The sequence below is a fragment of the Rhamphochromis sp. 'chilingali' genome (genome assembly GCF_963969265.1).
Source record: "Rhamphochromis sp. 'chilingali' genome assembly, chromosome: 5".
Taxonomy (NCBI): domain Eukaryota; kingdom Metazoa; phylum Chordata; class Actinopteri; order Cichliformes; family Cichlidae; genus Rhamphochromis; species Rhamphochromis sp. 'chilingali'.
The window spans coordinates 27,136,188-27,149,428 of NC_137932.1; the positions used below are offsets into that span (position 1 = coordinate 27,136,188).

The 13,241-nt window shown below is 41.1% G+C and overlaps 2 protein-coding genes across 2 annotated transcripts; both read left to right on the forward strand.

The window, feature by feature from the left end:
• The first annotated feature begins 5,438 nt into the window (after positions 1-5,438).
• On the forward strand, positions 5,439-6,721 carry LOC308397485 (uncharacterized protein). The gene is made up of 4 exons (XM_080883409.1): positions 5,439-5,485; positions 5,680-5,782; positions 6,282-6,419; positions 6,511-6,721. The coding sequence occupies exons 1-4, from the start codon at positions 5,461-5,463 to the stop codon at positions 6,611-6,613; spliced, it is 369 nt and encodes a 122-aa protein (XP_080739535.1). The 5' UTR covers positions 5,439-5,460; the 3' UTR covers positions 6,614-6,721.
• Positions 6,722-7,275: 554 nt separating this feature from the next.
• Positions 7,276-11,924, forward strand: LOC308397589 (NLR family CARD domain-containing protein 3-like; the record flags this gene model as incomplete). Its single annotated transcript, XM_080883564.1, has 4 exons — positions 7,276-7,374; positions 8,721-10,532; positions 11,295-11,676; positions 11,831-11,924. Exons 1-4 carry the CDS (start codon positions 7,338-7,340, stop codon positions 11,922-11,924), a joined length of 2,325 nt encoding a protein of 774 aa, XP_080739690.1. The 5' UTR covers positions 7,276-7,337.
• Positions 11,925-13,241: the final 1,317 nt, after the last annotated feature.

A 13,241-nucleotide genomic window follows, 5' to 3' on the forward strand; every position in this document is an offset into this window, starting at 1 on the left:
CGGTTCACTGCTGAGACAAAGTGAGTGGTTTTAAATAGTGTTATGAAATTAGAGAAAAATCTTTCATGTCAGAACTATAGGACATTATGATAATTCTGCTCTCCTGCTCTTTCTTCGCTCACTGTGTGATAATACACTTCTCTGCATTTAAATCATTAGTCATCTGTGGCTCTCTTCCATAGCGTGTCTTTGTCCCGTCTTCCTCCCCTCACCCCTAAAAACCCAGAGGTTTTTTCCTGTTAAAAGGGAGTTTTTCCTTCCCACTGTTGCAAAACACTTTCTCATGGAGGGCGGGTAATATGATTGAAGGGTCTTTAGCTTACAACATAAAGTTCTTTGATTTGATTTGACACCATATAAATAAAATCATATTGAATCTGCTGTTAATACAATAAAAATACAACAATCATTTTATATTAAAAGTTAAATCCAGGAATTTTATGTTGACAGGCAACAATGAGAAGTTTATTAAGGTACTTTTTATCAGTTTATTAGGTATGAAACAGTTTGTTATTCGTGCGTTTCTGACAAATTTCCTCTCAGGAGCAATAAAGCAGGTCTTGTTGTATCTTATCTTACAGGAGTTATTAGTCTGTCTCTTTACTGTCAGTGCAGCAGGAAGTGAACCTTGTAGTATGAGTCCAGGGGAATGTGAATGTGTGGAGGCTGAGGTGATGGATGTGGGTGTAGGCCATGTATACATCTTCCCCTTCACTCATCTTTCATTACCTGCAATCCTTCTCTAACCTCTGACTTTAAGCGGGTGAAGCAGCCAGGTGGAGAATATAAAAAATGTTGGTGTTGGACATAAAAATGTGGCTGATTAACAACATTTTTCATCTACAGCACATTGTGTTAAACCTTTTCCAACCACATGTATACTTTCAGAATCAGAATCAGAATCAGAAAGGGTTTTATTACCAAATGTTGAGCGGGTTTACAACATTAGGAGATTGCTGCGGTGCTTCAGTGCAAACATACTGTTATAAATACTGTTATAAATTAAGCTTAAATGGACATGAAAATAAAAATGAGAATAAGAATTAAAAGTGCTAAGTAGATAGATAGATATATACATGATATATACATGAGTGCAGGTGGTGATCAGTGCCAAACATGGAATGATGCAGTGAACACAGCGTAGGGTCATGTGTTAGTGGCGGGTACAGTCATATGGTTATTGTTCATGTGTCCAACAGCAGAGGGGAAGAAACTGTTCTTATGGCGAGAGGTTCTGGTGCGAATGGACCGGAGCCTCCTGCCTGAGGGGAGCAGGTCAAACAGACTGTGTCCAGGGTGAGAAGGGTCAGCTGAGATCCGAGACGCACGCCCCAGTGTCCTGGAGGTGTACAGGTCCTGCAGAGATGGGAGTCTGCAGCCAATCACCTTCTCAGCAGAGCGCACAACACGCTGCAGTCTCTGTTTGTCCCTGATAGTGGCTCCAGCGTACCACACGGTGATGGAGGAGGTGAGGATGGACTCGATGATTGCAGTGTAGAACTGCATCATCGTCCGTGTTGGCAGGTTGAATTTCTTCAGCTGCCTCAGGAAGTACATCCTCTGCTGGGCTTTCTTTATGACGGAGGTGATGGTGGGCTCCCACTTCAGGTCCTGGGTGATGGTGGTACCCAGGAAGCAGAATGAGTCCACAGAGGTGATGGGGGTGTCAGTCAGGATGATGGGGGGGAGTGGAGCTGTGTGCTTCCTGAAGTCCACAATAATCTCCACTGTCTTCTGGGCATTCAGCACCAGGTTGTTGTGGCTGCACCAGGACACCAGACGTTCAACCTCCCTCCTGTAGGCAGACTCATCCCCGTCCGAGATGAGTCCAATAACGGTGGTGTCATCTGCAAACTTGATTAGCTTGACAGACTGGTGGGTGGAGGTGCAGCAGTTAGTATACAGGGAGACGAGCAGGGGAGAAAGAACACAGCCCTGAGGGGAGCCGGTGCTGATGGTCCGGGAGTCCGAGACATTCTTTCCCAGCCTCACATGCTGCTTCACTACAGTTTATGATTATGTTCATGTGTTTAATGTCCCAGGCAACATGTGGAGGAGGTTTTAATGGAGAACCAGAACTTCTTGTTTAAATTGGGGCTATTAAAGCATAAAGACTTTTGCAGAGTCTGTGTACAGAGTATGCTAATTAACCAGTGATCATTAAAGGGGCTGTAAGTAAAGCCAAAAGTTAGAATCCAATCACATAATCGTGTAATTAATAAGCAGCTCTAGGAGCCGCTGTTTCTCTGGCTTTTCTGTTAATGTTTGACCAACACGACTTTTCAAAGAGTATTCAATTGAATTTCTTGTGGAATTAAAATCTATTTTTAAGTGTTCATTTTAAGAGCTAACTTACTCCTTCATAACAACCTTAAGTTAGCATTCAGGGTGTGGGTGCTTTGACTGACAGGTAGGAGATACTAGAATGTCATGATGGTTGACCAATCACAGGGAGGTTTTAATCACCTGTCTGAAGCCTTGGTTATTTAAAGGCCATTAACTCTCTGATGATGATTGATGTTTGAGCTTTTTTCCTGCTATACTCTCTCAACACTGTAAAAATGAAAGCCTGCTCTTCTTAAGCTCAAACTGTTGAATGATGCGGAGAGGCGGATGCTGTCCAAGATAAAGACAATGTTGGATAACACCTCCCACCCACTCCATGACATGTTGGTCAGTCACAGGAGCTCGTTCAGTGAGAGACTGAGATTACCGAAAAGCACCACTGAACGACACAGGAAATCATTCCTGCCTGTGGCCATCTCCCTGTACAACGCATCCACTTAACACACTGTTTGCTGCTACAGCTACACATGTTTCTTTTCCAAATATTTATTTATAAGTGACTTATGTATGTATGTATGTATATATATGTATATATTGTACTATTCTTAGTTAGCGTATTGTCTGTCTTGTCTTAATGTTGGTTTAAAATGGAGCACTGTAACAAAAAATAATTTCCCCCAGGGATCAATAAAGTATTCTGATTCTGATTCTGATTCTGAAACAGTTTCAGGTGTTTTTCTCCCGAATGAGGCAGTAAAACATCTTTGATTACTCACACAGGACCTTCTTACACCTGCTGAGATAAACAGAGATGGATCTCACGTAATTAAGAACACATTACGCTGCTCTTATCATACAAAAATGCAGCAGGTATTTTCTCTCAGTCTTGGCAGACACAAGACAACATATAAAATTTAATCCTGTTATTAATGTTTCTGTAACATGAAGCTTGGAACAGAACCGTCTGTGAAATAATGTTTTTATGATGTCATGAATGCCAAACATTCATAATGTAAAGCATCAAATAAGGACATTTACTTTGTAGATATGTTTAACTACTTCAACAATTAAAAGCAACCTGTGAACACCACCGCTGACTTTTTAAGTACTGATTACTGAACACTTGTTTCACATTTTCATGAAGTTAAATATAAAAGAACTACGAGACTATGAAAGGTCTTCATAGTCCCCCATAACTAAAGCGTTTCTGCCATTTTCACTTGGGACATGACAGCCTGAGACTGATAAGCGTATTCTTCTCTGCTGCCTTGGCAATACCTCAATGCTTCAGGGAGATGTGGGAGTCTTTGCACCTCTGTGCAGACTGCTGCATCCATGACTTCAAATAACAAATCAATAGATCAGTCTATGGATGGATAATGCGTGGTAGAACGGATGGATGGATGGATGATAGATGATAGGTATATGGATGGATGGATGGATGGGTGGATATGAGCTGGTTTGTAGCCAGTTTGTGTTTCCAGTCTCATAAAGAAATTTTTCCAGTTTCACTGCTTTTATTTGAGTTTAGTCCTGCAGTGCTGCCTGTAGGTAATGGTGTAGAGGTTGTGTAGCAGTGCCATCTACTGACTGCAGCCAGAACTACACTGAGACCACAGAGACTCATGACGTATTGTAATTTTGTTCATGCTCAACACATAACAAGTGAAGGTATTGCAGAAGTGGCTTGAGCCTGACATCGTTCTAATGGCTGGTTTTTCTAGTGGGTTTATGGACTCATCATGATGTGATGGTTAGTGAATGTTTTCAGTATATGCTGCATTGTTTTCAGACTGAGGTGTGTGTGTGTGTGTGTGTGTGTGTGTGTGTGTGTGTGTGTGTGTGTGTGTGTGTGTGTGTGTGTGTGTGTGTGTGTGTGTGTGTGTGTTGCTTAATAAAAGCCTTCTTTGCTCTTTTTTTTTGTGTTATCAGAACTTTATGATGCAGCTGATAAGGACTCGTGCTGTGTGTACTTGTGTGACTTCTGCTCTTTATTCCAAGGGTCATGGTGCAGTTTTCAGGTTTCCTTAAGGAAGACTTCAGTTTGTAGATAAATCCAGAGAGCTGAGACTGTGTGTGAATCTCCTGCTCTCTGCATGTTTCCCGTTGAAGCTGTGGATTCACTTAAGCTTCATGCAGATTATTTTCTCCATCAGAAGGTAACGTACTTTAACTCTGAACACAAAACCTAACAAAATCAACCTGCAGACTTATTTTGTTCGGTGTTCATTATGATCATTTGATCAGTTCAAACATTTTTAGTATTTTAACACCAAACTGAGCAAAGTTACACAAAGTGAGATGTTTATTGTTAACGATTGGGAGACTTTAACTTTGACCTGGCAGGTGGTGTTACTGAGAAACAGCAAGGTTCAAAGTTCTTTACATGGAGCTACAAAAATATTGTTAACATTTATCACTGATTAACAAATCATGACTCACCTGCAGCCAGGAGAAAAGAATCAAACAGGACCATTGAATATAAAATGATTAATCTCAGCAGGAAGGATTTTAATGTTTAATCAAATGTGTTCATGTTCAGGTTCATAAAGTTTTTATGCAGATATCTGAAGTGTTTTATAAAACTCTGAACATTTCCATGGACTTGTTGCCATGTGAGAAATGCTTCATGTTTCATGTTGATGATAAATTTGAATCAACGCTTTTTATAAAGTTATCTTTTTAGCATTTTTATTAAATCATAAATACCATAAAGAGAGAAAATTCATTAGTTTTCACCATGTCTTCTATAAACCAGGCTGAATGATACATGAAGACTGCGCTCTAAAAATCTTCAGCAAACTTAATTGTTTTAGAAAATCCTCATCATAAACAAACTGTAGCAACAAAATCATCTACAAATGTTATTTGGATGTTTTCTTTTCCTGACAGAAGTTATGAAGAACACAACCTCATAATTCAAAATGCACTGATGGAAAAACAAAAAAACATGTTTCTTTTAGTATTACTGCACCTTAAACCATGATGACATCACTGTTTGAACAAATTAAGCTCCTACTGAAGCAGCTGGGCTCTGCTCTTTGTAGTATGAAGGTTTCACTGACCTGCAGTCTGACCGGCTCTGATGGTGATTATGAGAATGTAACAGAGCCCTTGGGTTAAAGCAGCTTCTCTCTGTGTTTCCTCTAAAGGTGAAGATAGAACAACTCTGTAATGGACGTGGACCTGAATCTGGGTGGTGAGGATTTTCTTTATTCTGTCGTGCAGCTGACTTGTCTGCTGCTCCACACGAGAGCAGACACCATTCTTAAGAAAGAAATGATATATCATATGACTTCCATTTTCTGCAGCTAGTCTTGGTATACACAGCAACACAGTCTGAAGTATAAATGTTGTTGTGCTGACTGAGCGTGTTGTTGTGTCTGTGTGAAGGTGTGTTCTCTTCTGTGGATCAGTGTGAGCACAGAAAGGAGGGAGTCCCTAACTCTGCATCCACTCTGTGTGGGGAACATGAGAGCCAGATCAAACCTCAGAGGTGAGAGGACCGTCTCTAACTGTCAGGACTCTTCTCCAGGTCACAGCTCAGCTCTCCCATCACAAAATCAATATTGAATCAGTGTGTAACTTTCCCAGAACAATGTCGGACTCTGTAGTTTTCTCTGGTCCCCTGTGACATATGAAGCTGCATGTTCTCCTTAAATTGCTGGCTGTCTAGATAGTTGGGAAACTTTCTGAAGGAAACCTGGTCTTATTAGGAGAGACGGCATCCATCCCACTTTGGATGGAGCAGCTCTCATTTCTAGAAATCTGGTCAAATTTATCAAACCCCCCAAACTGCTTCCTAATTGAGACCAGGAAGCAGAGCTGCAGCTTCTTAATGAACCAGCTTGGATTCACTGTCAATAAGTGCTGGAGTTTGTTTAAAATATTCCAGCATCTTTCCTGTACAACATTAAGCACTTTGAAGTAACTGTTGGAACTGAATCTTCATCGTCACGATTCGTGCTCTGAGCACTATATGTGTTGCATTTAAGGGTAAAGCAGCAGGTTGGACCAGACTCTGCCGGACCTGGAGCTGATCCTGAACCGGGTTGGGTGTCTGAATCCCTGAATAGAGAACGGGTCATGAACATTTACACTCCCATCTCTCAGATGCCATTCTCTGACAAAACGTGAGCTTTGACTGAAAACTACATTTCTTTCTGTCGTTTCTAGAAGCTTCTATAAACCTCTGCTTATAATGTGTCTGTTTTATGTTTCAAGACCAAATAAAAAGCAGACATTTGATCCTTGTGTAACCACATGTCTGACTGTGACATCCAGTGGCTCCATCAACCGTGAAATTAAATTTAAAGGCTCAACGTAAGGATGAAAATTTGATTATCATTTGATATTTTTAGAATATACGGTGTATGAAATGTATCCTGTTTTTTCTGACATTTCCACAGAGATGAGCAGCAGCAGAATTTAAAGGTTCCCCATCACCAGCCTGATAGTGGGCACCAAACAGCTCTGCAGGACATATTTATGGTATGTAAGCACAGAAAACACATATCACCATGGAGAAATACTGCAGTGTTTCTGCTTAATACTACTATCAATCAATCTACCTACAATCTTTTTCATCACAGCTCCTGCTGTTTGGGAACAACACTGCTCTCTGCTCTCTTAAATTTAGTTTAGTCCAAAGTTCATGTTTCTGTTTTCATCAGAGCCAGCTGGGGCTTGAAATGTTGTACTCTTTCCAGGTTTGTCATTACTTATATGGTACAAGTAATGACAAAAATATCTCAAAGACAGTGACCGTGACTGAGTTGGTGCTTTTTCTGCACTGAGCACTTCACAGACAGTTAGATATACTAAATGTGGTGTTGTGTTTAACAGAAGCTAACATTTCTTTCTAGCAACTTGAGGAGAACATTATGAGATTTGTGAAGACCGAGCTGAAGAGGTTCCAGGAGGTCCTAAATCCAGATTACAGAGACGGTGGACTTGATCAGAGTGAAGATGAGGGCCTGGGTGGTACAGCTGAAGAGCAGAAGAGCAGCAGAGAGTCATTTCTAAAGATCACACAACACTTCCTGAGGAGAATGAAGCAGGAGGAGCTGGCCGACTGTCTACAAACCAGTAAGATAATTTAAAATAAGATAAGAAATACACCACCCATAAAAGTTTGTTCGGTGACCTCCAGCTCTGGTGGAGAGGAGGTCCAGTTTGCAACCTATTATAGAGCCAGCCTTCATGGTCAGTTTATTTAATCTGCTGGTGTCACCAGCTTCCACTGGTGATAGTGTGATTTTCTTTGCTAAAGGAACTAGGCGTGTTGTTTTCACTAACACTGGAGTCTCACTATGCTTTTGACAAGCATAGTGAGACTTTTACTGGACTGGAGTCAATCCAGCTGTAAATGTGACAGCTGGGCAGCACAAGTCCTCAGGACCTTAAAACTGACATCACAGTCCAGCAGGGGATGTTTCTCAGTGTGACAAAGGGATAAGCAGTTGTAATGCTCTCCACTTGTCCCAGATGTGTTGACTTTTTTTTTTTTTTTTTTTGCATATTATGCACCTTATTCTGTCTCTCTATTTATTTGCTATGATTTGCTATTTGTCAAAGTAACTTTGCTGCACTGACTATCCTGGGTTTGTTTGTGTACGCATTCTGTGGATGGAAAAACAAACTTTCTGCAAATTAAGACAAATACTCAGTTACATGTTTCTTTATACTCTATTGTGCTGCAGATTAAGTCATTTTTTTTCATACTTCGTTCTTTGTTTTCAGTCTTTATGTAGGTCAGGTGTGTGGAAAGGCCCCCCTAGCATTTCCTGATTTTAAAGTGCTGATAATGTCAGACATGACATCAACAGGTGGGGGGGGGGGGGGGGGGGATCCTTCTACCATAGAAATACTTCCTTTTGCTTCTTTCTAGGTCTGCAGGGGTTTTTTGAATTTGTTTTTTTGTTTTGTTTTTTGTAAATAGAGCCGTTTAGTTGTGTAAATGTGCTAATCAGAAGTGTGAGGAGCTTCAGATGAGGGAGGAGAGGTGAGCTGTGTTATTGCACTCATGTACTTTTGAGTTTTGGTAATTAAGTTAATTAAGTTTCACGTATGATGGAGTTCACTGTAAATTCTCTAAATGTCTGCTGAGTCTGCTTCCTTACCACCTTCCTTGACGTTCGAGTCTGACTACATCACACTCAGATGTCAGGATTCCCTTGATGACAGAAGACTAGTAGTGCGAATGTGTGAAAGGTGTTGTGTGGTGGAGAAGACTTCAGAAATAAAAGTCGAGAAATAAACCTGTTGAAATTATTTATCTTTTTGTTGTCTACAGGCTGCCCACTCATTGTCTGTCACCTTTATCCTAGTGATTTTTTTTGTTCCGCTCCACTCGTTCCTTACATTTTTCGGATCATGTTTTACTTCCGTAGAACTGCCTGGATAGTAATCATAGTTTTTGTATGTTTCTTTAGGAACCCATGCTGCAGAGTGCCAACGTAAACTGAAAGTTTATCTACAGAAAAACATCCAGTGCATGTTTGAAGGGATCACTAAAGCAGGAAACCCAAATTTTTGTAATCAGATCTACACAGAGCTCTACATCACAGAGGGAGGGACTTCAGAGGTCAATGATGAACATGAGGCCAGACAGATTGAAACAGCATCCAGGAAACCAGACAGACCAGAAGCAACAATCAGACAAGAAGACATCTTTAAAGCCTCACCTGTTAAAGACAAGCCAATCAGAACAGTGCTGACAAAGGGAGTGGCTGGCATTGGGAAAACAGTCCTAACACAGAAGTTCACTCTGGACTGGGCTGAAGACAAAGCCAACCAGGACATCCAGTTCATGTTTCCATTCACTTTCAGAGAGCTGAATGTGCTGAAAGAGAAAAAGTTCAGCTTGGTGGAACTTGTTCATCACTTCTTTACTGAAACCAAAGAAGCAAGAATCTGCAGCTTTGAAGACTTCCAGGTTGTGTTCATCTTTGATGGTCTGGATGAGTGTCGACTTCCTCTGGACTTCCACAACACTACAATTTTGACTGATGTTACAGAGTCCACCTCAGTGGATGTGCTGCTGATAAACCTCATCAGGGGGAAACTGCTTCCTTCTGCTTGCCTCTGGATAACCACACGACCTGTAGCAGCCAATCAGATCCCTTCTGACTGTGTTGACATGGTAACAGAGGTCAGAGGATTCACTGACCCACAGAAGGAGGAGTACTTTAGGAAGAGATTCAGAGATGAAGAAAAATCCAGCATGATCATCTCCCACATAAAGACATCACGAAGCCTCCACATCATGTGCCACATCCCAGTCTTCTGCTGGATCACTGCTACAGTTCTTGAGGATGTGCTGAAAACCAGTGAGGAAGGTGAGTTGCCCAAGACCCTGACTGAGATGTACATCCACTTCCTGGTGGTTCAGTCCAAAGTGAAGAAGGTCAAGTATGATGGAGGAGCTAAGACAAATCAATCCTGGAGTCTAGAGAGCAGGAAGCTGATCAAGTCTCTGGGAAAACTGGCTTTTGATCAGCTGCAGAAAGGAAACCTGATCTTCTATGAATCAGACCTGAAAGAGTGTGGCATCAATATCACAGCAGCCTCAGTGTACTCAGGAGTGTTCACACAGATCTTTAAAGAGGAGAGAGGACTGTACCAGGACAAGGTGTTCTGCTTCATCCATCTGAATGTTCAGGAGTTTCTGGCTGCTCTTCATGTCCATCTGACCTTCATCAACTCTGGAGTTGATCTGTTAGAAGAAGAACAAACATCATCTCTGTTGTCTAAAGTAAGACCCAAATCTAAACTCAAACATCTCCATGAGAGTGCTGTGGACAAAGCCCTAAAGAGTCCAAATGGACACCTGGACTTGTTCCTGCGGTTTCTCCTGGGTCTTTCCCTGCAGACCAATCAGAGTCTCTTACAAGGCCTGCTGACACAGACAGGAAGTAGCTCAGAGACCAATCAGGAAACAGTCCAGTACATCAAGAAGAAACTCCGCAAGAAACTGTCTGCAGGGAAATGTATTAATCTGTTCCACTGTCTCAACGAGCTGAATGATCGTTCTCTGGTGGAGGAGATCCAACAGTCCCTGATTTCAGGAAGTCTCTCCAAAGATGAGCTGTCTCCCTCTCAGTGGTCAGCTCTGGTCTTCATCTTACTGTCATCAGAAGAAGATCAGGATGTGTTTGACTCAAAGAAATACTCAGTTACTGAGGAGGCTCTTCTGAGGCTGCTGCCAGTGGTGAAAACTAATAAATCTCAGCACGTTGATAGACGTATGGAGTATCCGAAACAACTAAAGAGGTAGAAAATGGAAATATAAATTAACATTTTTAAATTATACTCTAAACCAATTGCTGTTTTCATTAATGATACAGTATAGTAGCATACTATGCTAATTCTTTTTGTTAGCAAGTGACTCATAAAAACATTGAACTCGAACGCATTTTCAAAGGTTATTTTTTGGCTTTCACATTTTATAGGATGAAACTATTGAGACCAACATTTTTATGCACTTTTGTTTGTTTTTTTTTAAATCAAAGTCAGATTCTTTTGCACTTCTTAGATTCTTAAAACACTTTTGTGGTTTACAATTTGACATCACCAACAAAAGTAACTTGTTCGCCCCCATCAGTAAAATAGCAATTTGATCTAAAACAGTGTCTCATATCAGGAAATTTGAATTCTTTGCATTCATGACTAATGTATTGTGCTTGATAATTTGTATGTCGCTGTCACTATACTTATCTACAGAGTGGACCACAGCACAGAGCAGGTGTTAAGGTTTGCACTGCAAAAATGTAAGTTTGCACTTTTTATTCATCTCTTATTAAATTCAAATTCCTAAATCACTTAAGATGCAAGTGAGAAGCTGATTAGATAATTCAGCTTACTCTCAAAGGTTTTCATTCTGCTGGCACTCTGAAGGGGCACCGATTGTGGAACTGATCTTCTATTCGTGCTTGACTGTGCAAGAATTAAGATCTATAAACTACTATTGTAATGTCTTTGCTTTTACATTGTACTTTCTCTGTTAGACTTCTGCGAACTTGAACTGGACCCAAATACAGCGCACAGAAACCTCAAACTGTCTGACAACAACAGGAGGGTGACACATGTGAGAGTGGTGCAGCCATATCCTGATCATCCAGGCAGATTTGACTACTGGAATCAGCTTCTCTGCAAAAATGAGCTTACAGGTTGCTGTTACTGGGAGATCGAGTGTAGAGGAGTGATTGACGTCGCAGTGACTTACGGACAAATTCAAAGGAGAGGAGACAGCGATGACTGCAAGCTTGGCTCCAACGATCAGTCTTGGAGTCTGAACTTTTGTGAAGATGGTTACCGTGCTTGTCACAACAACTTTAGGAAGGACGTAGATTTGGCCCTACCCTCCTCCGTCTCTAACAGAGTAGCAGTGTATGTGGACTGTCCTGCTGGCACTCTGTCCTTCTACAGAGTCTCCTCTGACAAACTCGTCCACCTCCACACCTTCAACACCACATTCACCGAACCTCTTTATCCTGGTTTTGAAGTGTGGTATGGGTCTTCAGTGTCTCTGTGTTCTGTGTAGGAGGGAGCGTTTCCGCATGAGTGGAAAAATGTTCCCACTGCTGACTGACTGCAGCTGCTTAGACCAGCTAAGAGAATCATGTAGAGATATTTGACTGTTCAAATTTTATTTTAAAGGGCAGAAATGTTTTTAATGTACGAAATTATCAACATAGAAAATCAGTGAATGGAACAGCATTGAAATTTGATGATGTCATGTCAATGCGTGTGTGTGTGTGTGTGTGTGTGTGTGTGTGTGTGTGTGTGTGTGTGTGTGTGTATGTTGATAATAATGCATAATGCATATGTTCATAAATGATAACGTGTCATCACGTGGCCCAGGCATTAAGGACGGTCAAACTGTATTTTTTTCTGTTGGCAGAATAACCAGTCATAGTAACCGAAGTCAAGTGTCATACATGCCTTAAAGTCTCTTATCATATCAAATAATGGTACTGCAGTATCGGCAGCACATTGTTTTTCATAGTATTCTCCTCCCACAGAGATTTTGGTGTAACTATAACATGTTGTAACAGGTTCTTCCAGAAATGTTTTTATAGGGTTTCTGATAATCTGAGATCAAAGGATGACTGGATGTCTGAGCATTCCCTTTTTTCTTTTCCATTAAATTTTATATTAAATGTTTATTGTGATTACTATCCTTTTTGTGTGTCTGTCCTGTCTTTTGTACTGTCTGTCATACAGAGTTATTGGTAAAGCCACTGTGCACAGTATGTATATGCAAATTTACTTCAGTTTTACTAAATGCTGAGATGCGTTCAAATACTGAGTGTCTTTGAGATTTTATTTGTGTTTTGAAATGATTTAGGATTCAGTACAGTCATGTCAGCGGTCAGGTTTTGTGAAAATCTTGTGAGCGTGACAACTCACAAACAGTGTTGGGAAGGTCACTTTTAAAATGTATTCCACTACAGATTAGAGATGGACCGATCCGATATTACGTATCGGTATCGGTCCGATACTGACCTAAATTACTGGATCGGATATCGGAGAAAAAAAAAAAAAAGTAATCCGATCCATTAAATATCACAAAAGCACCTCACAAAACTTGCAACACGCCGTAACTTACCTCAGAACGTTAGCACGTCGGAGCAGTATGCATCACGTGATAGAGCGGCTGTGGCATGCGGGACCTGTCGGTGGTCTGGATAGCATTTGGAGCTTCGCTAGCAACCCGGCATTTCATCTCCGACAGAGTTATCCCAGAGAGAAGTAAAGCAAGTGTGTAAGTCCATCTCTGAATGTTTGTAAAGCATTCCTGCGTTAAGCTTAACAAGCGACTGCCTCTTCTTGCTGCTACTTCAATCATGAAACTGCTTAATGATCAGCTGATCGGCTTTTCTGTCGCGAGTCCGTGTCTCTTGTTTGTTTTTGGCCCACTTTGCACCAGAAAGAGGAAACCAGTGGCTGAA

Excerpts from the sequence above, each read along its gene's own strand:
- LOC308397485 (XM_080883409.1), top strand. The coding sequence starts at position 5,461 with ATGGACGTGGACCTGAATCTGGGTG. Across the intron at positions 5,486-5,679 it reads CGTGGACCTGAATCTGGGTG|GTGTGTTCTCTTCTGTGGAT; the intron begins GTGAGGATTTTC and ends GTCTGTGTGAAG. Across the intron at positions 5,783-6,281 it reads AGCCAGATCAAACCTCAGAG|GGTAAAGCAGCAGGTTGGAC; the intron begins GTGAGAGGACCG and ends GTTGCATTTAAG.